This window comes from Microtus pennsylvanicus, chromosome 13 (genome assembly GCF_037038515.1).
Source record: "Microtus pennsylvanicus isolate mMicPen1 chromosome 13, mMicPen1.hap1, whole genome shotgun sequence".
In the NCBI taxonomy this organism is placed as follows: domain Eukaryota; kingdom Metazoa; phylum Chordata; class Mammalia; order Rodentia; family Cricetidae; genus Microtus; species Microtus pennsylvanicus.
In genome coordinates, this window is record NC_134591.1 from 72,018,092 (window position 1) to 72,045,542 (window position 27,451).

The 27,451-nt window shown below is 52.7% G+C and overlaps 1 protein-coding gene across 1 annotated transcript; it reads right to left on the reverse strand.

The window, feature by feature from the left end:
- Positions 1–27,300, reverse strand: Padi4 (peptidyl arginine deiminase 4). The gene is made up of 16 exons (XM_075944932.1): positions 27,209–27,300; positions 22,777–22,957; positions 18,457–18,523; positions 16,010–16,086; positions 14,653–14,770; positions 12,758–12,883; positions 10,611–10,789; positions 10,421–10,524; positions 10,114–10,225; positions 9,008–9,115; positions 5,112–5,266; positions 3,775–3,919; positions 3,534–3,636; positions 1,614–1,681; positions 1,224–1,364; positions 1–407 (listed from the first exon to the last, which is right to left on the reverse strand). Exons 1-16 carry the CDS (start codon positions 27,298–27,300, stop codon positions 174–176), a joined length of 2,010 nt encoding a protein of 669 aa, XP_075801047.1. The 3' UTR covers positions 1–173.
- Between the last annotated feature and the right edge of the window lie 151 nt (positions 27,301–27,451).

Consider the following 27,451-nt stretch of genomic DNA (forward strand, 5'->3'; position numbering starts at 1 on the left):
TGCAAAGATGGAGGAAGAGCCAGACATGGGCAAAGCAAGCTAGCCACAGCAGCGAGTTAGGGCCACCCCTGGGGAAGCCCAAACCTCCCCAAATCTCTTGCCGCACCTCACTGCAAGGGCCCAGCTACCTCTGGCCAGGACAATCTTTGAGGGAGGTTGCCAGAGGCGGTGGCTCAGGGCACCATGTGCCACCACTTGAAGGCGAAGGGCTTCCTGCGGACATTGGTGCCACAGTGAACCTCCCCGTGGTACACGTGGTAGGCATAGAAGTCATTGATGAAGGTGCAGTGGAGGCCCAGCGGCTCCAGCAGGGAGCGCACCTTCTCCTCCAGGCAGCAGCGGCCGTCAATGATGGGCCCGAAGGGCTTGGGGATGCCCAGGTGCTTGCCCAGCACCAGCATGTTTACCTGCGGGAAAGTGGGGGCTCAGATCAGAGGAGACAGCAGCTAGGGTGGGACCCACAGGTCTACTGGACTAGGTCTGTGTTTTTAAAGATTTTTTTTTAACTTTATTATTATATTACAAGCATTGGTGTTTTGCCTACATGTATGTCTGTGTGAGGCTGCTGGATCCACAGAAACTGGAGTTACAGGCAGTTGTGAGCTGCCATATGGGTGCTGAGAATTGTAACCCAGGTCCTCTGGAAGAGCAGCCAGAGCCCTTAACCTCTGAGCCATCTCTCAAGTCCCCGGTGTTTTCTTCTTGTAACAAGCCTTCAATTGGTAAAAAGTCGCATACTGTTGAAGTTCGCTGAAAAGCTAAACCGCAGTGAACTGTGATGCATGGGCCTCAGGAAGAGAGGGGGACAAATGGAATCTTCGTATAGCTCAACATGTGGAGAAGACACCTCAGTAGCCAGATTTGAGCCCCCGACTTGAAACCCCAGAGCCGGCTCCTTCCTGAACTGTAGCCCCCAGTCCTACACCTGCCCGTGGGCTTTCTTTGGAGAAGGCTGGTCAAACTCCATGGGAGGTGGGAAGATGCTTGGGGGTCACAGTTAAGTAACAAAGGGGTCCACGCTCTGAAAGGTCAGATCTGGTCCTGACATTGTTGCAAGACTCCGAAGAGGCGCTGGGTGCCATAAGGGACACGTGAACCTCTAAGTGTGAGGGGAGAGTCACCTGCACCTGCCTTAGGCCTGCTTTAGGCCTCTCATTGGTTGCACGCTGAGGTTTAAGCCATTTGAGTGGGATGAAGTTGGGTGGTGGCTGTCACCTCCTTACCATGTTTGGGAAGAAGGCCTCGGCCTTCGGGTTCCCTCTGGAGTTCCCCACGAGCTTGAAGAGCTGTGGAATGTCAATGATGTCGCCTTCCGCGAGGCCCAGCTCCTGCTTCAGCACCACCCGGTTCCAGTCAATACAGCTCTGGTGGGGAGACCAAGGGGGTGCTTAGGGGAGGAGGAAGAGTGGAACCATAGGGGTGGGTAAGAACCAGGGTTTGGGTACCCAGGGACCTCATACACTCCCTTTCCTGCTCTCTACCTGTTCCTGGGCTTCAGACCCTGGGGGCCAGTAGCCAAGCCAATGTCTAGGGAGCAGCCCTGCAAGGCTCCCACCCCTCCCACCCATGTATCTAATGGCAGGCAGTGTCTCCAGGGCAGTCTGGCTGAATACCTCCACATAGGCATTCTGGTCTCTCAGTTTCTTGTTGGACAAAATGTCATTGATCGTCTGGTTTCTTCCTGTCATGGAGGAAGAGAGCGAAAAGATGGACCCAATTTAGGAGGCAGGCTACCCCCCAATGAGGGAGGGGCAGAGATGGACCCAGTGTCTCCATCTCTTTAGTGAGGATGTTCTAATTCAAGATGCCCTTGCTTGCCGGGCGGTAGTGGCGCACGCCTTTAATCCCAGCACTCGGGAGGCAGAGGCAGGCGGATCTCTGTGAGTTCGAGTCCAGCCTGGTCCACAAGAGCTAGTTCCAGGGCAAGCTCCAAAGCTACAGAGAATCCCTGTCTCGAAAAACAAATAAAACAAAACAAAAGATGCACTCGCTCCCCACAGTGCACCCTTTCCCAAGGGATCCTGTTTTGGAGGAGGGGTTCCAGAAATGCTGTCTTTAATGGTAAAACTTAGCACACTCTAGCACCAGGATTGGCACAGAGTCAAAGAAACAAGGACGGTCGAGTGACCCCACTGAACCTCACTGACACAGAGGATGAGGAAGGCGACCATCGAACAGAAGAGGCCACAGCCTCAGACCGGGGGGCAAAGCCCAAAACAGCACAGAGGACAAGCTACTGCTTGAGAGACAAGATTCCAACAGAGTCAACCAAGCAAACCAAAGAACTCCATTCCGATGTCAGCCCCTGATCCAGCCGCACCAACTGTGGTGGCCCCGGCACCAATACATGAGGCAGCTGTGTCAGTGTCCCCAGGAAGTGGCACTGGCCGGCTGGAAAGGGAAGCTGCATGAGGAAGGCTGTTAGGTGGGGGCTCAGGTCAGCTTGGGGGCGACACAGCATGGCTGGACCCCTGACTCGGGGTGGATCAGGACTGGAGTAATGAGTGGGGCCCTGGTGCTCTGGGCTCTTCCAACTCCAGAGCTTTAACCGTTGGTCTCAGAGTGAGTGTGTGTGAGTGTACCATACATGCATCTGATGCCCGAGCAGGCCATAAGACAGCGTCAGATCCCCTGGAACTGACAGGTAGTTGAGAGCCATCATGTGAGGGCTGGGAATTAAACTCAGGTCCTCTGCAAGAGTAACAAGTGCTCTTAACTGCTGAGCTCTCTCTCCTGTCCCTATATTTACTTTTGAGATAGCTTCTCATGTAGCCCAGGCTAACCTCAGATTTGCTATGTAACCAAGAATGCCCCTAAATTCCTGGTTCTCAACCTCCTGAGTGCTGGGATTACAGGCGTGCACTACCACGCCCGGTTTACAGTGCTCAGGGTAGAAGGGGCTGATGCTTAGCAAGCCCTCTTCCATCTGAGCTAAGTCTGCAACCCCAGACCCAGATGCTGTTAGGGAAGAAGGAGATTGGGGTGGGTGTGGGCTCTGTGCCAGAGCGCTTCCTTGGTGTGCATGCGACCCTGCATTCCAGCAATACAGGGAAGGAAAACTAGCAAGCAAAGGGGCATGGGGCTGGTTTGCTCACCTCTGTCTAACACACTCAAACAGGTGTATAGAAAACTCTTGTGTCCCAGAAGGTCCTTAGCCTCTGACCCTGCCTGTTGAATTTATTGAAAACATTGTGTCCCATGGACTTCGCTCAGTTCTTTCTCTCTGTTGCCCTGGAGCCTTCTCAGTTCCCTGTCTGTAATTTTCCCTCTCAGTTACCTCACGGACTCTTCCATGCTGCTAATCCTGGACACTTCCAGGACACCTTCCCTGAGCCGGACTGACTCAGGCACCCCCAAGATAACTTTGTTGTCTTAGTAGCTCACTGGGAGCTTGGGGACCCCGTGCTGAGTATGGTGCCTCGCGCACAGTCGGTACACAAATCTCTTTAGAGCCACAGAATCTCATGGAACAGTGGATACCATAGACAGCAGAAGAAGCTGTCCACACAGGATGCCAGCCATGGTCAACTTACTTGGGATCCCTTCAAACAGCGGTACCTCCCCATGGCCCTGACTCTGCTGTTCCTGGAGCAGCTGGTAGCAGGCTCTGGGGCTGGACATCAACAATCGAAAGCCCTGCTGGGAAACACTGGAGTCAGAGGGCGGCTCTGCCCCCCACATGGGGTTTCTAGGAGGGGGGATAGCACCCTCTGTTGCCTTCCCGTTCCCACAGAGGAGAGCTGGCTTGAAAACCCAGGAAGAAGGGCTACGCACCTGCCTGTCGGGTGCTGGGACGAAACTCAAGAACTCATCGATGTGACCCACGAAGAGCCAGTCAGAGAAGAGCCTCACTGGGGCCTGCACCTGCTGGGCGCACAGAAAGTCCTGCAGGGCCTGATGCATGTCTCGGCTCTCGCTGCTGTCCTCACAGAAAGGAGAAGTTATGACAGCCATCAACATCATCAAAAGACACAGTGCCTACTCACAAGTGGCCCTGGAATCCCACCTGTGCATCTTCCCTCAGAGAAGGAGGGTCATGGGGCCCTCCTGTGAGATTCCAGCGCCTGCCTGCACCTCTTCCAGCTGGATGTAGGTCTTCCCTGACCCTATATCATCACGTGCTCTCAAGAGGCGTGAGAGCAGTGGTTCTCAAACTGGGGGTCACGACCCCCATAGGGTCAAAATACCTTTTCACAGGGGTCACCTAAGACTGTTGGGAAACACAGATATTTACATTATGATTCATAACAGCAGCAAAATTACAGTTATGGAGTAGCAACAGAAATAATTTTAAGGTTGGGGGCCACCACAATACGAGGAATTGCATTAAAGGGTCGCAGTGTTAGGGAGGCTGAGAACCACTGTACTAGATAGAGTGTAGTAGTGCAAAAGAAAATTTGAAGGGGAGAGGAGGTCCGTGGATGCAGGGAGGCGGGGGAGGGGTCATCCATGCTGGGGTGAGACTCCAATGATGCTTCATGGTGACCCACCCACCTGTAAGTAACCTCTCGCCCATGCTCAGTGCAAGCCCAATTCACCCCCAAGTTGGACGCTGGAAAACCAATTACTTTGGTCAGTTGTTGATCTTAGCTGGAAAAGTTCACGCAGTGGGCGTGGCCATGGGGACAGTGGACTGGTAGAGGACTCAAGGCTCTGCCCACCTATGGAAGGGACCAAGGAGCATGGGCTGCTGCTGTTGTGGCCCTGATATTTGAACAATTTGGGCTTTGCTGCTACAGCTTCCTTGGAGGGAAACTGAGGCACAGCCACTGAGGCTCATAGGATCAGGGTCAAAGCACAGAAAGCATTGCCCGCTGACTCAGCCTAGATGCCTCTATGATGGAGAAGCATGGGCTTCGGAGCCGGTCACACCCACTGTGCCACCCCTGGTTTCTGGCACACAGTAGATGCTCAGTAAACAGTCACTGACTGAAGATTTGTAAGTGGACAGAGGTAGGCCCTGGAGGTTCCTCTCCCTACGTGCGGATTCCTTTCAGTGTCCGCTGACCTCCTGGGTTTGGAGAAGGTACGGAAGGCTCCACCGTGGCTTTTGTCACTGTCCCCTACCCCAGTACCTGGGGCATGGCCACCCCTCCTGTTCTTTCCCTTACCTGGAGTAACCACTGCTCCCGATGAGGATCCTGCCAAGTGGGTATTCCTTTCCTCTGACGGTGACTGGGGGACTCACCTCCAGGTTCCCGAAGGCATCCAGCCCTGTGACCTCCGCTGTGTAGGGCCCTCGGGTCACATAGCCAAAGTTTGGACCCTAAGATGAGAGGAGGAGACTCTGAGAATCAGAGGCATCTGCCCCTGGTGGCAATGGTGACTGAGGGCTTAAGGCTGGTTTGACCCTGGGAAGGAATCCTGTGATTGCAGAGAGGAAGTTTATGACTGTGAAGTGTGAAAGGGTTGCTGGATTGAGCCAGGGACTCTTGAAAGAGATGGAGCCTCTTGGGTCCCTGGCACGTGCGCAGAACAGAATCTCAAAGCATTCTTTCTGCTCTCTACAGGCTGGCAACAGGGAAGGAGTGGAGACAGGGACTCCTTCAGCCAGTTTGAGGAGAGACAGGAGTCCAAGCCACCCCTGAGGCCAGCACTTGGTCTATAGCACGCCCCCATCCTGACTCTGGCCTGGAATGGGCTTTACAGAGCGTCTGTGACATCTCTATGTGAGTCTTCATCAGAGGTCACACCTGTTACCCCCAGTATGAGTTTTGCGGGTGCTGTGGCAAATCACCACCAGGACAGTGGCTAATATCACCCTGGTGTATCCTCCTGCGCATCTAAAGGTCTCAAGTCACTTGTCACATGATGGAGCCAAAGTGTGGCCTCACGCCCCTCATGAAGACCCCAGAGGAAGAGTCTAAAGAGAAAATGTCTTGAGCTGTCTGGATGCCTGTGGGGGCCTTGTGCTACCTCCCCGCTGTAGTCCTTCTCTGCCTTGCTGTGTGGGAAAGGCAGCCCAACCGCTGCCTCCTTCATCTCCTGGTGCCAGTAGCTGGCCAGGTGGCCTTGCCATCCCATGGAATCCCAGCTGTGAGCTGAGCCCCCTACTCACATCACTCCTCCAGCCACCTCCGCTCCTGCAGACGCTGGACACAAGATGCCAGGTGGGTCTTGGCACCTGCCTGGCTTCCCACTTGTCCTGCCCGGAGAGCTGGTGAGTCCTCCTCTCATCAGCGCGCCACCTTCCCATGGGCCTCTCTTCCCAGGGGACAGCCTGGAGGTCGCCTTTGCCCTGTCTCTCTCCCGATGGCCCCCAAATCCTGCTGGCCTGGTCTTGTGGAACTTCTCAGAGTGTGAGCACTTCCCACAGGGCTAGTCACTGCCTCTCATCAGTCCTGGTCCTTTTCCACTCTGCCCTGACAATGAGTCTAATCTCTTCATAACATAAAGCAGGACACACCCTCCCTGACTTAAAATGTACACAGAGCCCCCTTTTCTCAGATTCTAAACTGATGGCCTCACGGGGGAAGCAGCTCAGTGACTTTGCTGTCCTCGACACTGAGCTAGCTTCAACAGCAGGTGTTTAGTTTAAATTCTACTTCTCTTTTTAAAAATTTACTTATTTGTTCACCCATTATTTTTATGTGTGCATATGTGTGTGTCTGAGACTATTTATATGTGCCACATCTGTGCTGGAGCCCACAGGGGCCAGCAGAGGGCTTCAGAGCTCCTGGAACTGGAATCTAAGTGTTTATGAGTCATTATGTGGGTGCTGAGAACTAAACCTGGGTCCTCTACGTGAGCAGCAAATGCTCTCTTAAGATGGAGAGAGCCCCAGGTGTGATGGAGCAAGCCTTTTATCCTAGCACTTGGGAAGCAGAAGAAGGTGATCTCTATGAGTTCCAGACCAGCTTGGTCTACATAAGCCAGTTCCAGGCTAGCCAGGGCTATATAGCAAGAGGCTATCTAAAAACAAAACAAAACAACAAGCAAACAAAACAAAAAAGAAAGAAAGAAGCAATGGGAATCAGTCCTCTGATTGCTTTTTCTCTCACATTATTTTTTTAAAATATATATATACAGAAAGCCAAGGTTGTTCTGCAGAGCCCAGAATAGCCTCAAATTCTGCCTCCCCTGTGCTGAGTGTGAGCATGCATTATATCAGACAATGTAAAATTTCCCAGCATCTTACTGAAAGACCAGCACCATGCAGGGCACATGCCGGATGCCCATGAGCAGTGGCAGGGCACATGGCATTGCCCACCTACAGCAGTGGCAGGGCACACACTGCTGCCCACCTCTAGCAGTGGTAGAGCAGCCCCACACCCTGGCCAGGCTGGGGAGAAATAACGGAATACTCTGGAGATGATGCATGCAAGGCTGGCTAGTTTTTGTCAACTTGACACAAGATCATCTGGAGAGAAGGAACCTCAACTGAGATGTCTCCATCCAATTGGCCTGTGGGCATGCCTGTGGGGACATTTTCTTGATTAAAGATTGATATGGAAGGGCCCAGCCCACTGTAGGCAATGCCAACTCTGGACAGGTAGTCCTGGGTGCTACTAGCAAGCAGACTGAGTAAGCCACGAGGAGCAAGCCAGGAAGCAGCGCTTCTCCATGGCCTCTGTGTCAGCTCCTGCCTCAACTTCCCTCAGTGATAGATTGTGGCAGGGAAGTGGGAACCGAATAAACCCTTTCCTCCCCAAGCTGCTCTTGGTCAGAGGTTTTTATCACAGCAAGAGAAGCAAATCGTGCCACTGGGCCGGCCCTGACAACACCAGCAGAGGCCCTCCTGAGTAGGCCATTGACACTGAGACCTGACGGCTGAGAGTCACCCAGCAGAACAGAGAGGTGCATTCCTGGCAGACGGAATGACATATGGAGGCAAGGAAGGGACAGGGAGAGTGGTCCGTGATGACACTCGTGGGAACACTGATGACAGTTTCCTGTTACCCTGGTTCCTTTCACATGGGTAAGGTGAGGGTGTTGCGCATGTACCTAGCCAAGGCCCTGCTGGGGTCTCCTTCCACCCAAGACTGGAGGAGGCAGAGGGGAGACTCCCATGCTGAAGATCTATCTCTGTCACCAGCTGCTGGAGGTCTGACTTATAACAGGGAAGCTGGCCTTTGGATTATCAGAGTGGTAAGATATAGCCACTGCAGGAAGAATGGGAACCAAAGTGGGGGGCAGATGGGAACAGACAAAGTCCTGGCAACGGTAGACTGGTGCTCCCACCTCCAAAGGGGATGAACTTGCCTCCACCATCAGCCCACACAGAGAGCCCAGCTACAGCTTGGTCACAGGCATAGGGTGTGCCAGGAAGAAACCTGTTGATGAGACATATCCCTACAAGCCTCTGGCATGGGGCGGGCCACTGCCCCTCTCCCTGGAGAGCAAAATACTCCTGGCTGCAAAACGTGTTCCTTTTTCTGAGGGTTCCAGGCTCCAGTGCAGGCTAGGGTCTTCCGGGGCGGGGGACAGGGAGGCAGTGTGGGAGGCCTGGTGTCCTCACACAGAGCCTCAATTTCTACCTCTGTGGAATGGGCCTAGTGATAGCATCTCAAGGGTTGTCACGTGAGATGAGTCAGTCCCCGTGGAGAACTCAGCACCGTGGCTGGAAGCACACGGGCTCAGTAAACATACTATTATTGTTATTTATGATGGGGACAACCTGTGCTGAGCTGGCATCTATCTACCAGGCCGGGCCAGTGTGACTCACCAACATGTCACCTCCCACTCCCGAATGTGTTGACCGTCGCTGATAAAAGCCCGGCGGATCCCGAAGTCCCAACACAGCCCCAGTGGTGGCCCCAAAGGACAAACCACACCCAAGAGATGGAACTCCTGTCTTGTGAAAGAGCACTCTTGGGTAGCCCAGGATGCCCCTCACAAGGTTATTCCAAGGATGAGCTCATTCCTGACGAGCCTCTGAGAAACCAGATCTTATCAGGGTACTGGTTGGAATAACCAGCACTGCCCCGTTGAGTCCCACTGGAGCAGGGATTCAGCTTTGGGGACTCTGCTGCTCAGGGACAAAGGGTGGGGCCTACGGGGTTCCTACCATGACCCGTTTGATGGGGAAGTCCTTCAGGCCTCTGTCCCTCGGGGAGTCGAAGACCACAGGCAGCGTCTTGTGGGGAGCCTGGATGTAGCCGATCTCCATTTCATCCTGGAAGGGCACAGAGAGGCTGCTGGAGATGCCACAAAGTCCTGTACCTGGTGTGATGTGGACCCGCCCCACCTGCTAGCCACTGCCATCAAGAACAAACTCTGTGGGACACCTGGGCCCAGAGAACAGCTCTGAGGCTGCAGACCTGTGTCCTGCACGGCCTGCTGGGAAAAGGAATAGGACAGAGGCCCTGAATCAGGGGGTGGGGACGACCCTGGGCTGAGGCTGGGATGGGTGACTGAGCCTTGTCCTTGGGGAGAGAGCCCATCCAGTGTTGGGGGTGTCTAGGAGTGCTGAGGGGATGCTGGGGGACCCAGAGAACTCCCAGAATGGCTAGAATAGGCAGAGGCTTCAGTGGGAAGGCAGTTGACTGAGTCTAGGTGACAGCAGCCTTCTGGACCTCACAGGAGCAGGCAGGAGGCCCACCCGGCACTCTAGGTAGGTGTCCAAGTTTTCAGAAATGGATCTGGTGAGGACTTTACCCCTCCAGCAAGCAGTTGTGCAGTGTGCAGGGACAGTCACTATGAGAAGTCACAGGATGGAAACCTGGGCTATTCCTTTCCTTCAGGTGAAAGGTGGGGACGTGTCTGCAGCGTCCCAGGGATCAGCCTATATCACAGAGGTGGGATGACAGGGGCGGGACTTAGGGGACAGGAAGAGAGACGCAGTCCCTCTGGAGGGACGGCATACATGGAGGGGCAGCCTTCATGCTGGCCTTTGATGAGCATGACTAGAGTATGGTTGATGAGGAGGGGAACGTCTGCGGAGCAATGGGCAAAAGGCAGCAGGTGAGAGCAGGGATGGCCATGGAGATGGCGGGGGGGCCACACAGTGACTATGTCAAGTGAACTCTTCACTTGAGCCCCCGGTGTGAGTACCTTCTGAGGCTCCTTCCTCCCAGTCCATCCCAGGAAGGATGGCCCCCAAGTTCTAAGCTGTGCCCCAGGAGCCCACAGCCCACATCTGTCCCTTGGCCTCCAGTGGACAGGGCCACGTACCTGCATCCACTGGTCATCCAAATTCTCTTCCTCTGGGCACACAGTCAGCTTGCACTTGGCTTTCTTGGTCAGAGCAGTCAATGAATTTAGGAAGTCTTCGTTTTCAGAAATCCTACAAACATTAGCCCTGATGTCCACAGAGCAACGACCATGATAACAATTTGTCCCTCTCCCCAGGGTCCTGAGCAAATTATGGCTTCCAGTGTATGAGGGCAGGGAGATTTTTTTCTTCATTCCTAGCTAACATAGCACCCAGAATTCAGGGCTCTTCCTAGTGCACCCAGACCCCACCCCCCTAGAGCTTCACCTGCACACGTATACCTCCTGGGGGGGCTGGGTGTTGGGAGTCATGATCCAGGGGGCCACACGGAACGTCACACTGTCTTGGAACACCAGGGCCTCGGGGAGATCCTGGAGGGGAAAGATGAGAAGGTACGTCATGTCAAGCAGGGTTCATCTGCTTCCTCTCCCCCACCCTCTTCTAGGCTGAGGCCTACCGGGTTAGATATGTCCAGCAGCGAGACTGTGAGGGGAATGAGCCCCTGGAAGTCAGCATCAGGGAAAGCCAGACCCTCCACGTAGAAATTTGTGCTGTGTTGGCCACCTGGCAGCTCCAGGCGGTGTGAGAACTGTTGTGGGCCCAGGACCACCTTGTATCTGGATGGCAGCTTGCCCCCTAGACAGAGGCAGAGCGCGCTTAGCCCTAGCGTGCCTCTGTGGCTCCGATTTCCTCCCCTCCGTGTTGAGATGCCCAGAGTCCTTGTGTGCCACTACCCAAGGGTCCCTGGAGGTGTTTAGGGGGGAAATATCAAAACTCCAGTTGGGACCTTGTTTTCCTGACTAGAGGGGTCCAGGAAGTGCATGGCAGGTGCCAAGCCATCCCTAATTCCACTCCATTCATTTATTCATTCGTATACTCATATGTTCATTTATCCCCAAGCACACTGTGCTGTGTCCTGAGTGACCATGGAGGAACAAAGACCATTACGTATAACAGACACCAATTAAAACAATGGTAGAGGGAAGTGGGGGGTTGCATCCTGGGGGTGACAGTGCCCAGATGGAGGCATGCTGGGGACTGCTACCACCAGACCTGAATTTCATGTAAACAACTTGTTTTCCTCTGCTCTGAGGAGGCTGCAGCTGCTCTGAGCACAAGACCCTGATGGCAGGGGAGTGGGTTCTGATGAGTCTGCAGCTGAAAGATCCCGAGAGCTGGGCGTGGCCAGAGCCCTGTATAAGCTGCCCCTGAGCACAATAAAGAGGGTGTTCTTGTTTCAAGGATGATCCATGTCTCTGTCTCTCTGTCTGTGTGTGTGTGTAAGTGTGTCAGTCTCCAGGCCCCTGCCTGCTTCACAAACATCCCCTAGCTCAGGTGGTACACCACAGGCGTAGTACCGAAGTACACGTAGTAAGGCACTACGGGACCATAGTAGCAGGGACGCAACAGAGGCACAAAGATAGTCATCCCTCCATCAGCTTGATTAGCTAGTTCATCTAGGATGGACGGGTGGGGCCAAGCTGAGCCTTGGAAAGCCCTCTCCTGTCCACTATCCCTAGGAGAGCAGAGACATCAGTATGTGCTCCTCCCCCTGGGCCTCCACTTACCATTTTTAACCATGCGCACGGCACAATGGCTGCTCTGTCCCCCTATGCTGGCCACTCTGCTCTGCGCCCCCCCCCCCCGCTTTCCTGAACCACAAGGCTCATTCCAGCTCGGGGGCCTTGCACCTGCTATGCCCCCAGTCTGGGATGCCCTTCCTGCCTGCTATCCACCACCCACCACCCACCCCACCCCACCCCCGTCTGGGATGCCCTTTCTGAGAGTACCCGCAGTCTCCTCCAACCTTCCTCTCTCTCCGCCCCAGTTCCACTCCTCCCACTGCCGTTCCTCATTATCTTACCTGTCACCACTCCTATCCCACTAGGATGAAGTGACATGGGGCAAAGAGTCGGTCATGTTCATGGTTGTGAGCCCAGGGCTCAGAACTGAGGCTGGCAATGCCGGGTTAGCGGGTGTGAGGGGCTGCAAACCTATGATGTCTGAGCTACAAGGGTGTTCATGGCACACGGGGGCTGTAAGGGGGTTCGTGGTACCCGGGAGCTGTAAGGGGGTTCGTGGTACCCGGGGACTGTAAGGGGGTTCATGGCACACGGGGGCTGTAAGGGTGTTCATGGCACTCAGGGGCTGTAAGGGGGTTCATGGCACACAGGGGCTGTAAGGGGGTTCGTGGTACCCTGGGGCTGTAAGGGGGTTCATGGCACATGGTGGGGGGTGAGGGGAAAGAGGGAGGGGGAGTAGGAGAAGAGAGAGGAGCTAGGAAAGAGGAACAAAGAGAAATAAGAGAGTGAGAAAGGAGAAAGAAGAAAAGCAAAGTGAGGGAGAGAATAGAGAGGAGGGGGAGGGGGAAGAGGTGGGCGCCCACTGGAGGGAGTCCTTGTGCCCAGCTGGGACGAGGCATCTATTGCCTTTCATCTGGAGGCAGAGGACAGAGGCCTGTGCCTGGCACTCAGAACCCAGCACACCATAGCTCCATGGGAACTGCTTGCCAAAGGGGAGTGGGGCAGGGCAGCGCCCCGTCTGGTGGGGGCGGGAAAGGAGCACGGGGTCACGGGAGGCAAGGGAAAGGCCAGGCCGACTCACGTGTGACCCGGAACACCCTCACTTTGTTCATCTTGTTCTTGGCCACGTGCAGCACGAGCTGATATTTGGCAAAGAAGTCTTTGGGAGTCTTCGTGCTTAGGGTCATTGGGGACATGTCCTGCAGGTCTAAAACAAGAAGCGTGTAGCCCAAGATTGTTATATCTGTATTATATCTCTAGTACCCAGCTCCCTCCAGCCACTTCCTGGTGAAGCCCACACTCCCACACACCCTGCCGCAAAGGAACCTGGTTTCTTTTCCTTTTTTACAATGCTGCTCTTTTTGCTCATTTTTAAACTTACATTTACTGTTTTCTTTTGTTCCACAGCTCTGGCAACTGAACTGGGAGTCTCAGGTATACAAGGAAAGAAGTCCACCCCTCACCCCCAGCCCGCAGTTACTTATTTATCGTCTGTATGCATGGGAGAGGTTAAACACGCTGTGGTACGTGTGTGTGATGGGGGGGGGGGCAGAGGACAGGACAGTTTGTACAGCGTTCTCTTCCTCTACCATGCTGCACCCCGGTATTGAACTCAGGACATCAGACTTGGCAGCGAGCACCCCTACCCTACCCTGTGAGCCACCTCACCAGCCCCTGACTCTATTCTCTTCAGCATATATATGATGTTTATCTGTGGATGTCTCCAAAAGGGGGAGGCAAGGATAGAAACCCAGAGCAACAAGGCCTTCTGTCCCACTGTCATTTCTTGCTGTGACCCCAGCACTCAAATTCCAGAGCACAGAGAGTGCCCAGGAGGCGGTGGTACATGGTGGTGGGCGGCATGGGTTTGTGTATCAGGGTGATGGGGAATATGCCAAGGGGTCACTGCTGGCTGCTGGGCTACGGTGAAGGAGGCAAGGATATGGGCTCAACCTGGATCTGGGTAAGCTTGGGGAATCCTTCGGCTCTTAGTGCCTCAGTTTCCCTATCAGTAAACAGGGCAGAGAGAATGCCAAAGGGTGGGGAGCGTAAAGACGAGGGGACACATTTGGAGCCACTGTTGTCCAGAGCCCTGAGAGTGCCCACAAAGTCATGGTTAATAAATATCCTCCCTGGTGTCAGTGTGATACATAGTTGTTCCCATACAGTGGTAGCACTTTAGCATTTCCCTGCCCCCACTTCCAGGGAACGTGGGTGGCTTGTCTCACCCCTGGCCTAGCCCAGCATCCTGGATGAGTACCCACTGAGACTCTGCAGGACCCACCACCATTCTTGAACCTCTTAAACCCGCCAAGGAGTCAGGTTGTCTGTGATGCAAATACTGACTGCAGCTGAGTAACTGTGTGACTTTCACAAGCTTGACTTCTTGTCTTAACTTTTTTTAAAAAAAACAAACATTTATTTATTATGTACAGTATTCTGCCTGCAGTTCTGCCTACACGCCAGAAGAGGGCACCAGATCTCATTACAGATGGTTGTGATGTGTTTGCTGAGACTTAAACTCGGGACCTCTGGAAGATCAGGCAGTGTTCTTAACTGCCGAGCCGTCTCTCTAACCCTTGCCTTAACTTCTTAACCTCTCTGTGCCTCAGTTTCCCCATCCCTTAGTCACTGGGGTCTTGTGCAGTAATTGGGGACCAGCACTTGTTTTTTTTTTTAATTAAATTTGGGCCTCATGTCTGAGCCACGCCCAGACATGTGGGCTAGACAGGGGCCAGCATGGAAAGCGGAGCCTCTTGGGGAGCACACACTGGTCTCTTCAGACTGCTGTGCGACTTTAGCGGGTCACTTACTCCCTTGGGACACTTTTCCGTTCCTTCCTCTGTAACATGGACATGCTAACACAAGCGTGCTTCCTCAAGTCAGGGGCTACCTTACAAAACCGCATGGGCAAATGAGCCTTATTGACGTGTGAGGCCCTTGTCCTGGGACCCGGCCATGGCCTTTGTTCGTTACCTTTGTTGTCCAAGACCATGTCATCCTCGAAGTCCATTCTAGAGGACGTGGGGTTCTCCTTGTCACAGTTCACCAACAGGATGGCGCCTTGGCCACACGGGCCCCAGGTCCAGGTGCTCTGGGAATATCAGAAGGGCAAAAGATGCTATGGTAACTCTCTCAGATCCCACCAGCCCTTGGGAGACAAGTGCTGTTTTTTTTTTGTTTTGTTTTGTTTTTTCTCTCTCCCACTTCACCTGTTTCTCTCATCCAGCAATTCGCAGGCCCAAAAGGTGGATTTCTGATGGCTCCAGATATAAGCAAATCTGGATGTGAGTCAGAGGTGTGTTTGTGGTTTGTTAAAGACAAGGCTAGCTTCGACTTCTAATCCTCACCTCTGAGAGCTGAGATCACAGGCCTGTGCCGCCACACCCAGTCTGTGAGGTGCTGGGTGTTGAACCCCGGACTCCGTGCATGCTAGGCACCTCTACCAGCTAAGCTGCATCCCAGCCTCAATTCATCCATTTGTTTTTTTTTTAAAAAGGAGCCTGATAGTAAAATATACTTTAAAAGCCTTAAAAAAATTGGCTTAAAAAACAAAAGGAGTCAAATACATAAGAAATCAAGATTCTAACCCGTACAACTACTCTCATATGACCAAATAAATCACTCCTTCCTGATGTGAGTGCTACTCTTGGTACCAGAAACCCTCTGCCCAGTGATGAACTAACTCTGGGTGGCCCGGCCTGTAGAGATCTATCATAATATGATAGATTAAGCAATATTGGATAAATTACAATGCTAGGTGAGCCCTCTAAGCCACACTCTTCCCCTACTATTGATGGACTTCATCATTTGGAGCCTGCCTAAGTGTACACTAGCCACCAACACAAAGTCACTCAGGCAGTTCTGAAGTTCCAAGACCCTGGGTTAATAGTCGACCCTATGATCCACCATCTTTCTGCAACACACACTCCCGGCCATGCCTAGCTTCTCTCTCCCTCTACCCCGTCTCTCTTCTCTTCCCTGTCATTCCCCACCACACACCCCTGTACACAGCTCCTTGGGAAACTCAGCTATCAGCCATTAAAGGTCTGGGGAGCATTTCTGAGCCACAGCTGGGACCCGAGTGACTCTAGAGATTCCAGCTTGGTAGGCTAACACCATTTCTGAACCCACAATTGGTTGTAAATATGACCTTGTAAAAGAGACGGAATATGCCTAAGCCACAAGGTCACCAGTTATTTCCTGGTAAGGGAACCTTACAAGTTAACAAGAGACGCCGGCGAGGTGCCGCTGTTCAGCTTATCACCACCAGGAGGCGCGATAGGCACGCACCATGTCTTAAAGCGCGTATTGACGGACATTTGAGCCTCACCTGATCCTTCCCAGCCCTAGCAGGCTTCGCTTTGCCGGCTTTGCCAGTGCGGGTGACATCTGTGCTCAGGGAGATTTCTGAAATGGGCGTGAGAGGGGAGAGGTGGTGAGCGTGAGCTGCAAGGCTCTCAAACTGGCTCTGATAGTCGGCCCCGAGGATGGGAGCTTCTCTTTTCCACCCTTTGTCCCCAAGAAGTCACACTACAATTCAGAGAACAAAGTTCTGCCTTCCTCGGGGAGCCATGACTATGATGCCAAAGCAACTCCCAGCCACCCCAGTGAAGCCGCCACAACCTGCCAGGTCACCTTGTCAATTTCTCCAAGAATTCTGCCCCCATCCCCCAGGCTCATCCCACAGACTTCATCTGGTCGTTGTTAGACATGTGTGTGTCTGTGTCAGGGAAAAACTCATGCTCCCCAAGTCTACCCTGTGCAAATGTCAAAGCAAAGTGTCTGTGAACGCCTTCCCTCTACCAGCAAATGTGACCACAGTTGCTTCAATAATGTAGACCCGTGTGCCTCACAGTGCGACACAGGGACCATGGCCTGCGCGAGAGGGGCGATATGACCTTTTACTATTGTGCCATAGCAGATTCACTAATATGCATGAATCTAGGGACATAGAATTATCACGGTACTCCTGGCTTCCCCACCTCTCAGCAAGCAGTTCCTAGAGCCTCAGTTTCCTAATCAGTGAAATGGGATCACGGGGTCAAGTTCCCTGGATTATTGTAAGAATTAAATGCAATATCTCAGTCCAGGTTCTGGCATTAGAGTAAGCCCCATTTTATTTAAATCTATACTCATGAGTGAAGCTCATCATTGAGATGACACCCAGCGACTTCATATGCTATTTATATATTTAATACACACTTAAATAAAAAGAGTAGATTGTTCAGGTTGAGTTCTCATTAAAAATCTATTCAGTTTTTAAAAATTGAGAAATAAAGGTCTCACACTATGTTCTCCAGGCTAGTGTCTAGCTCCTGAACTCTGTGATTCTAAGAATGAACTTTTAAGAAGATTTTTATTATTTTTATTTATGTGTTATGTGTGTATGTGCTGGTGGGTATATGGGTGTAGTTGCCTGTGGAGGCCAGAAGAGGGCACTGCATCCTCTGGAACTGGAGTTAACAGGTGGTTGTGAACCAGCTGATGTGGGTACTAGGAGTCAAACTCAGGTCCTCTGTTGGAGCAATACACACTCTCAACCACTGAGCCATCTCCCCAGTCACAGGGATAGGTTCTATTAAAGATGAATATTAAAGAAATACAAGTACGTGTGTTTAAATGGGTTATTGATATGATAAAAATGAAACGTAAATAATGGGATTTGGGGAACACAGAATTATCTGCTATAAAAACTATAATATGAGTGGAGCAATGGTGGCGCACGCCTTTAATCCCAGCACTCGGGAGGCAGAGGCAGGGGGATCTCTGTGAGTTCGAGGCCAGCCTTGTTCACAGAGTGAGTTCCAGGATAGGCTCCAAAGCTAGAGAGAAACCCTGTCTCGAAAAACAAAAACAAAACAAAACAAAAAGCTACACACACACACACACACACACATACACACACACACACACACACACACAATGAAGCATTAAAAAGGTATAGAAATTCGTGCATAGAATCCAGGCCCCTACTTCCTAGCCTGAGAAGTCAGTTATTACACTGTGATGTGAGCCTTCACCTGCGCTTATATTAACTAATTACCAGGGATCCCGTAGCTGAAAACTCGCCTGTAGCTGAGGGCGACCTTGAGCCTCTGACCCATCTGCCTCTACCTCTCAAGGTCTGGGAGTACTGATGTGCACCCACACTAGGTGTATGCAGCACTGGGCGTCAAACCTCGGGCTTCATGCCACCTAAGCGAACACTCCACCCTCACCCCCAGTCCCCCATCCATGTTTCTTTGTGCTCACTCTCTAGGGAAGGGGAACTTAAGAATTACTGGATGGGCCGGGCGGTGGTGGCGCACGCCTTTAATCCCAGCACTCGGGAGGCAGAGGCAGGGGGATCTCTGTGAGTTCAAGGCCAGCCTGGTCTACAAGAGCTAGTTCCAGGACAGGAACCAAAAGCTACAGAGAAACCCTGTCTCAAAAATAAATAAATAAATAAATAAATAAATAAATAAATAAATAAATAAATAAAAGAATTACTGGATGGATGGCTAGAAATGGTGGTTTTTCTTTGCTTGCTCTAAAGTAAGCTCTAGTCATGTTGTATCTTGGAAAGATGCCCTGCTGGGTGGGGATGTGCTGTGTGGAGACAGAAGGCAGCTCTACAGTCCCTCTCTCCCTCCCTCCCTTCCTCCCTCTCTTTCTTTTTGAGACAGTATCTTAGTATTTAGCCTTGGCTGACCTTGAACTCAGAGAGATCTGCCTCCAAGTGCTGGGATTAAAGGTGTGCACCCTTGGCAGCTCTTTGGGACCCTGGTCATCACTTACCCACCCCAGTGAGGTACAGCAGGGCTTGGATCGGTGAGGCCTTGGGTACATAGTATGAAATTCGAACCTAGAAGACAATAACAGATCATTCATGACTTTATTAGTCATTCCAAAAACAGTCTGAGCTGCAGCACAAATTCTTTTTTTTTTAAGATTTATTTGTATTTTATGTGCATTGGTGTTTTGTCTGCATGTATGTCTGTGTGAGGGTGTCAGATCCCTGAACTGGACTTATAGACAGTTGTGAGCTGCCATGTGAGTGCTGGGAATTGAACTTGGGTCCTTTGGAAGAATAGTCAGTGCTCTTAACCCCTGAGCCATCTCTCCAGCCCCTGCAGCACAAATTCTAATTGATCTTAATAATAAAAACTCGAAGTCAACTATCAGGGGGTAAAAGCTGTAGGATTAGAGAAGCGGCCAGTCACTAGAGAGTTCTTATTTCTACCAGTGTTCAGACCAAGGGGCGGTCCTGTCCTCAGATGGCCTCCTTAGACTTCACTGTACCTCAGATGGCATTGAGCTCCTATCTGTTCTCATTTTATTTTCCTCTCTCCGCCCAACCACACCGCTCTAGTCTCCACCTCCCTTGCACTGGGATGAAAGGCATGCGATCCAAAGTGCTGGGATCACCTTTGTGTGAGCTCTGTTTCTCTTTTAGATTGGATCAATTTCGTGTAGCCCAGGGTGGCCTGGAACTAACAGAGATCCGTCTGTCCTCCGAGTCCTGGGATTAAAGGTGTGTGCTTCCACTCCCTGGCCTAATGAGTTAGCGCTGCACTCTGATCTTCAGGCAAGCTTTATTTGTTAAAAGACAAACAAAATATCACTACACTGAGCCCTGCTGTGTGCCAGCTTAATCCAGTTCAACTCAGCTAATGAAAAGGGTCCCAAGGGAGTCCAGGAGTGGAGGATCCACTCAGCCAGAGAAAGGGGTGAGGGAAGACTTCACAAGGAGGTGTTTATTGGCTGTCAGCTTGACACAATACAGAGTTATCTGAGAGGAGAAAACCTCAATTGAGAAAATGCATATATTGAGAAAGTTCTAGCTATAAGACATTTTTTAAATTAGTGATTAGTAGGGGAGGGCCCAGCCCATCGTAGATGGGGCCATCGGGCTGGAGGTCCTGAGTTCTACAAGAAAGCAGGCTGAACAAGCCAGTAAGCAGCACCCTTCCATGGCCTCTGCTTCAGCTCCTGCCTCCAGGATCCTGTCCCGTGTGAGTGCCTATCTTGGCTTCCTTCAGTGACGAACAGTGCTGTGGAAGTGTGCGTCAAATAAACCCTTTCCTCCCTAACTTGTTTCTGGTCATGGTGTTTTATCACAGCCATGGTAACCCCGACAAGGACAATGTGTAGCCTGAGAAGGGGAGAAGGGACTCAGCAGCCGGAAATGAGGTGCAAGCGGCAGAAGAGGGAAAGAAGGAGCAGGTGGTGGCCGGGGAACTGGTCTTCTGCAACAGAAGGCCAAGCCTTCAGGTGTCTCTCACAGGACCCAGTTGGAGAGCATCTCTAGGCAGCATCCAAACAGGGGGGCTGGCGTGGGTCGTGGGGTGGAAGGGGAGGGAGTGGTCAATGGTGGGTTGGGTGGGGGCAGGAAATAGAGGGGTAGATTGTGGGGGGGGGTCGTGTGGGGGTGGGAGGAAAGAGCAGAGGTGGGGTGGGTGGGGTGGGTGGGAGGAGTGAGTAGGGGTGTTATGTATGGGGATGAGAGTAGGGAGTGGAGGGTTGTGGGGGTGGGTTGTGTGGGAGGGAGGTGGGTCGTGTGTGGGTGTGAGGGGGAGGGACTGGGGGGTGCAACTCAGTGGTGGACGGTGTGCAGCACACATGAAGCTCTGGGCTCAGGCCAGTCCCTCTGTCCAGGGAAATAAAAACCCAGAGAGAGGAATCTGATTGGCCCAGCTGCCAGGGAGGGCGGGGCACAGGGGCTGAGAAACCTGAGTGACATAAGCTGGGGGGCCAAAAACAACCAAAGTGCTACAAGGAAAGGAACCTGGGGGTATACGCTGAGGGGACACACTGAGGGCCACATGGAGGAGCCCCTGAGAGGACACATTGAGGTGTTAGGTCCTGTCCTACAGACAGTGGTTATCCTGGAGAATGACGGAATCATGACCTCTCTTCTGTACTCTCTGGACCCTGGCGTCCTTTTCCATGTTTCCATCCGGGCTCCCGGGCTCCAGACCGCTCTCTAGGTGCAGGCTACTTGGCTTTGTGCCAGCCAGTAAACATCTTTGGGAGGAACTTTTCTCTGGCTTCCCGTATCCTCCAGAAAATGGGGTCCTTAGCCTTGTGTGGTGGCACAGGTCTTATCCCAGCACTGGAGAAGCCTGAGGCAGGGGGACTGAGAGTCTGAGCTCGGGTTAATTAACGAGAACTTGTCTCAAAACACAGGGAAAGTAGAACAAAGGGTGGAGAAAGGGAAGGAGGGAAAGGAAGGGAAGGAGGGAAGACAAGGTGGTCCCTGTCTCCCTCACCCTTCTCTCCTCCCTCCGTCTTTGTCATACAGGACATCTCCTTATCCAGGGTCAGCCCAGGGGCCACCTCGGTATTCCAGCTCTCTCTCAGGCTGGCCTTTGGTTCTATCCTTCAACTTAACACTTCTTTAGGGAAGTGACCACACCTGCTGGACACCCCATCTCTGTGTTTCTAGGGTGGGTCGCAGAACTTGGCCCCCAGGAAAGACCAAACTGGGTTTGCTCCTCCAGGGAACCCCAAGAGGGTCTTGTGGAGAAGGGGAACATAGGTGGGGCCCATCCTCACTCTTGGAATCTGTGAATGAGGCACTGGGAGCAAAGTCACTAAGGATCTAAGTTGAGGATGACCCTCGAATTCAGTCCAGTCGCACGTGTCCCAACAAGAAAAGCACCCATAAGAAAAGGAGGCTGAGGGACCAGAGCAAGTGACCACACTCCAGGGAATGCTGACAGGAGCCAGGAGCCAGGAGCCAGGAGAAAGCGAGAGTGACCCTCAAGGGAGCCATAGGAAGCCACACTGCTCACATCTGTCTTCTAAACCTCCAAGTGCTGTGAAATCATCTCTTTGTACGGCTGTGAAGATGTGTTGCTCTCATTGGTCAATAACTAGGCAGAAAGAAGTTGGGCGGGATTTGCGGACAGGGAGAGAGTTCTGGGAAAAAGAAAGGCAGAGTTGCCAGAAGACTTGGGGAAAAGCAAGATGAACGTGCCTTTCCGGGGAAAGCCATGTGGTAGAATGTGGATAAGAACTATGGGTTAATTTAAGTTGTAAGAGCTAGTTAGTAATAAGCCTAAGCCATTGGCCAATCATTTATAATTAATATTGGTCTCTTTGTGGTTATTTGGGAGCTGGCTGGAGGGACAGAAGATTCCACCTACATGCAAGCTGCAGCGGCCACTGGAAACCAACACTGAGGCACAGAAGATGCTCCCGGTGGCTCCTTGCCTGTGATCTTCAGAGACTTCACAGCCACAGCTAATGTTTGTCTACTTGTGTTTTACTCAAAGCCCCCAGGACTGTAGTCCCCTCACCCCAGAGCCCTGCTCATGTCTGCATGAGATGCTGTTTATTAAACAGTTACCCAGTGGATGAACTTGACCCAGACACCCCTTCACAGGTCCCTGCAAGCTTCATTGTGAACACTGTGTTTAGAACTGGAAGACCCACCTCTGGGTGTCCCTAGGAGGGTGTTTCTGGAGAAGTTTAGCTGAGGCAGGGAGGTCCACTCTGGTGGTGGTGGCACTGCCTGGTGGGCTAGAGTTGAGACTCAATGGAGGGGGGAAGGAGAGAGCGAGCTGAGTACCAGTGTTCCTCCCTCTCTGCTTCCTGACTGCGGATGCCATGTGACCGGCCGCCTCAGGCTCCGGTCACTGTGCCAACCTCACCATGATGGACTGTGCCCCTAAGTGTGAGCCAAAATGAGCCCTGCCTTCCTTAAGCTGGTTTTTATCGGGTATTTGATCCCAGGGATGAGGACAAGAACGGCAAGGATGGATGTGCAGTCAGTGTGGACACTGTGGAGGGATGAGCGATTGAAAACTTGGTCGGGGAAGGGGGCTCTCCCAGGGTGAGCCCTGTGTATGGAAGCAAAACTGTGGGGCTGACGTCTCCCATCCTCAGCCCCCCAACCCCATCCACTAGGCCTCACCCCATCCCATCCATCAGTCCCCCAACCTACCCCACCGTACCCTCAACCCCCACCTCACCCCATCCCCCTCACTCCCCCCCTCACCCACCCCATCCTTAGCCCCCATCCCACCCTTAGCTCCCACCTCACCCCACCCCACCCTCAGCCCTCCACCCCACCCAGCAGGTCCCCACCCCTACCCCAATCATCACACCCACCTTTTGGTCATCTGTGCTACTGCTGGCTGCTTTGACCTGTAGGGTCACCTCCAGCTGGGGGTCCAGAGGCCATTTGGAGGCACCAGTGATGCTCTTCTTGGCTGGAGGACTGTGGGTGACATCTATGACCACTCCTGGGGAGGCTGTGATGCCGAAGGTCGTGCAGCCCTTGGGAGCAGAGCTATGGAGTGACAGGGGCCGGCAGAGGCACTGGTGAGGAGAGGGCCTGGCCCCCCACGATATTGGTCCCAGCAATTCTCCTTTCCCCACCAGGAAGAAACACAGGCCACCGCTGGGCTAGCTCTGGCCAGAGAGTAAATACGATATGATTGCCAGAAGGGGATGAGAAAACAGAAGGGGAGGCCTCTGATGGGGGCCTTACACTTGAACTAGAGAGACAGCAGAGGAAGGTATATATCATAGGCACCTCCTACACACCCACAGAGCAGTGTGCACGCAGAGCCCTTCAGCAGTGGGCATGCCAAGGGCTGTCTGTGTATAAAGAATCACACACTCAGAGATGGCTCAAAACACCCTACAACAACAGCCAAAACAAAATCACACATATTTCTGGAGTGGTGGCAGAACAAATAATTTTTTTTTTCTTTCTTTCTTTGAGAAAGCCCTGGCTGTCAAGGAACTTAATATATAGACCAGGCTGGCCTGGAACTCACAGAGATCCACCTGCCTCTGCCTCCTGAGTGCTGGGATTAAAGGTGTGCACCACCACGCCTGGCTTGCAGGTAGACATACTTGAGGCTCATCATCTTACAACACAACTTGATCAGGGGTGGGACGCACTTTAAAAAGCAACATGAATTTGAGAGGGAGGAGGTGAGGGGACAGGAGTAGCATTGGAGGCTGGAGAAGGAGGGGAGGAATGATGTGAGCACATACTCATGCATCAGATTCTCAAGATAAAAATGACGAAAGTTGTTGGGAGCCAGGCCTACCCCAGGCTTTCTCAGAGGTCATGATGAAAGGACAAAGGGACCTTAAGTTCTGTGTTCTGCTCAGGGGTGGCTGGGATCAGGCCTGGAAGGAGTTAAGGTTTCAGTTTGTGGACACCTAACTCTTTCCTGGTGAAGACACCAGAGTTACCCATCCTGGGGCTATTGTACGCTTGGTCTGCATTGCACTTGAGATACAATGTGTTCCCTTTGTGCAACATTGCTTGACTAGCTTCCTGCTGGACTTTGTCCCATGGTATAATGGCTTTCTGCCGACTCTGCCCCCCTCCCTGTAAACTGTATAGTGGCTGCTGTACTTCTTAACAAACGTGCTTGGTGCAAGCCGTCAGCTTAGGCAAGATTTGGTCTCCACGTCCCTATATTCCTTATTTCTCATCTGCCGGTTCAGGTCGGAGGGCACCGCTGAGTTTAGGACTGTCTCCAGGGATCCCTTCCCTGTACATATTCTTCAGACGTGTGGTCCTAGGCCCAGGGGCAGCTGCCTCAACCTCCCCCGGAAACAGGAAGACAGGCTTCCAGGCTTGATCCCCAGACCTGCGGCTGCAGACTTGGTGTCCAGTGGCCTGAACTTCCCCTGGGCACCCTCGGGCATGAGAGCCACACCCAGGAAGCTAGTGATAGGCTGAGTTACCCAACTGAGCAGAAGCTGAGGGACGCAGAGCCCAGGCTCAACCAGGCACAGAAGAAACTAACTGGTGGTTGAGAAAACCTGTTTTGTTGTTGTTGTTGTTGTTGTTGTTGTTATGAGGCAATTATTTCATTTCAAAGTCAACAGAACCTGCTGCTGGTCGGGGGAAGAACAATGCCCAGATTTCTTTCCTGAGAGACTCTGAGGCGACGCAGTTGGGAGGTGAGGGCAGGGCGCAGGTGGGCTTGGGTCAGCAGTAATCGGGACACAGCAGGAGGGAAATTGTGGGGGAAGGGAGTGACAGAGACCAGAACAGTGAGGTCAGTGAGGGAGGAAGCTTCTCTTTGGTGAGGTCACAGGGCAGGTGTGCAGGAGCTTGCTTTCTGGAACATTCTCTCCTTTCTCTTTTTCTCATCTCCACCTTTTGCTGTGTGAGCAGAGGGCAGAGAGAGGCTTTCCTGGAAGATTGTGGGAAAAGGCTGGGAGAAATGACTTGGGGGCCTGCCCGGGTGAGAGGGGAAAGAATATAGTATATTTTCTTCCTTCCTTCCTTTCTTCTTTCCTCCTCCCTCCCTTCCCCCTCCGTCCCCCTCTCTCTCTTTCTGCCTGTCTGTCTCTCTCCCCCCCCCCTTTCTGCAAAAAGATTCCCAGGTGACTGAGTGTCAGTGAGACCCCTTCCTGTACTCAACTTTCTTTTACTCAACAAAACAGGACGCCACTATATGTGAGGCCTGGCCCTCCCTGGTGCGTACACACACACACACACACACACACACACACACGCACACACAAAGTGATTATTCCCCCAATCCACAGCACTCACCCCCAGCATAGGCCTGTGATCCCACTGTGGACACCTTCTAGTGTCCCGAACAGGGACACCATTCAACACCACTCATCCCAAACCACCTGTGCCTCTATCCCTTCAACACAAGCAAGGGCATCCTCACCTGGTTCCCATGCTTGTGGGGACTGGTGCCCAGCACTGGTGCCCTGACTCACTGGGCCACAGAGGCCAGTGTGTCTGCTTTAGCCAGCAGTCCTGGGGGAAGGACTCACTTAGATAGCACTGCCCGCGAGAGGCAGTTAAAACAATTTATTTATAATTTCATCAGATTCTGGTCAAGGCCATGTGAAAAGCACAAGGACCCAAATTTGACCCCCAGAACCCAGGTATAAAAGCTAAGTGAGGTAGCTGGGCCTGGTGGTGGTGGTGTATGCCTTAATCCCAGCACTCAGGAGGCAGGCAGGAGGATTTCTATGAGTAGCCTGGTTTACAGGGCGAGTTCCAGGACAGCCAGGGCTATACAGAGAAACCCTGTCTCAAAAAAAAAAAAAAAAAAAAAAAAAAAAAAAAAAAGAGCATGCATGCATCCCCTTGCTGGGAAGCAAAGACAGGTGGATCCCTGGGGCTTACTGGCAAGCCAGCACCTCATTCTCCATGGCTATCCCATGACTTGACCCAGACATCTGCCTCCTCCCTCATCCCTTGTAGACCGTTCTCACATGGCAATCAGTGATTGGGTTAACCAAGGCCACACATGGTATTCCATTGCCCAACACACCTCCATGGCGGTCCACAGCAAACCAGGCCTTGAGAAGAGCCGAAGTCCTTCCACTGCCCCACCCAAGCTGCATAAGATGCTGCCCCTGCCCAGGGCACCCCTCCCATTCTTGTCCCCACTAACTGCTCATGCCCCTGCCTCGGGTTCTTTGCACTAGCTGTATTGGCTCTTCCCAGGGGACAGACAAACATCTACATTGTCATCAACACCCCTGTCTGATCATATGTCATTGCTCTGATCTCCCCGTCTGAAAACCACAATCAGGACTAGCCGGACGGTTCAGCGGGTAAAGGCGCTTGCTGCTAGGCCTGTGAGATGGGCTTCATCCCCAGAACCCACACAGTGGAAGGAAAGAACCGACTCCCACAGGTTGTCCCCTGACCTCTGAAGACAGAGCCTGAGGGATGACACCTGAGTTTGTCCTGGCCTCCACACACTCCCCGACACACCTGAATCTACAACCACGTACATACCTGCAGACACTACGAAAGAAGCACAGTGACCGTGACCTAGGGAGGGCTAACCTGGGATCCTGGCAAGGATGATGGGCTACCTCTGGCTCCTGTCATCTCTGCACCCACCTTCCTCATCCTCTGAGAGAGACATCAGGCTTTCTTTTGCCTGTGTCCCCAGCCTCCCACTAGTGGCCTGGGGATCCCCCAGACCCTGAGTATTTTCCTCCTGCTGGGGTCAGTCAGTCTCTGATCATGGGCGTGTCCCAGAGACATTTATGGACATCACTGGGGCCTCAGCTCTGTGGGGGCGGCTGCAGCAATCCCCACATGAAAGGCAACACCAGACTCTACCCTGAGGCTTCCTCCACTGTTCTGTGTGATCTAGGACAAAGGTCTCAGTGCTCAGTACATCCTCAGCCTATATTTGGTGAAGGAACAAGGGAGTGGAAGAATGAACAAATGAATTGGGGATCTGCCTGGAACTGTGTGGAGTACCTAGCTAACAGCACTGCGAAGTACCTAGCAAATAGCACCGTGGCGTACTAAACAAACAGCCCCATGGAGAACAATTGCAATTGTCACACTTAATCTTGAGAGTCATTTCACCAGACAAGTAAACCTATCCTCCCTTCCGTCAGCCTCCAGCAGGGCCTGGCAGCAGCGGTATTTCTACCTCTCAGAGAACTGGCTGTGGTGGGTCACACCCCTCCCAACTTATCTCCCTAGCAGATCTCTTGGCCAGAGCCTGAGCCGGGCCAGCAGCATCCTGCCCTTGCTGGCATTGCCCACCCCGCCCCACCCGCACAGGCTCACCCAAAGACATCCAGCGGGGTCGCGGTGCCCACCACACACACAGCATGGGTGGGCTGCTCAGGGGCCACATGGATCACCGCGCCCTGGGCCATCCTAGGTCAGCAGGCAGCAGGAGGCCCCTGGGATGGTTCCTTTATAGTGTGCCAGGCGAGGCCATGAGTCAGCACCTGCCCTGCCCCGGAGGCCCAGCCCCACTTCACGCAGGTGCCCCAATGGGCTGCAGAGCCTCCTCTACCCTGGGCT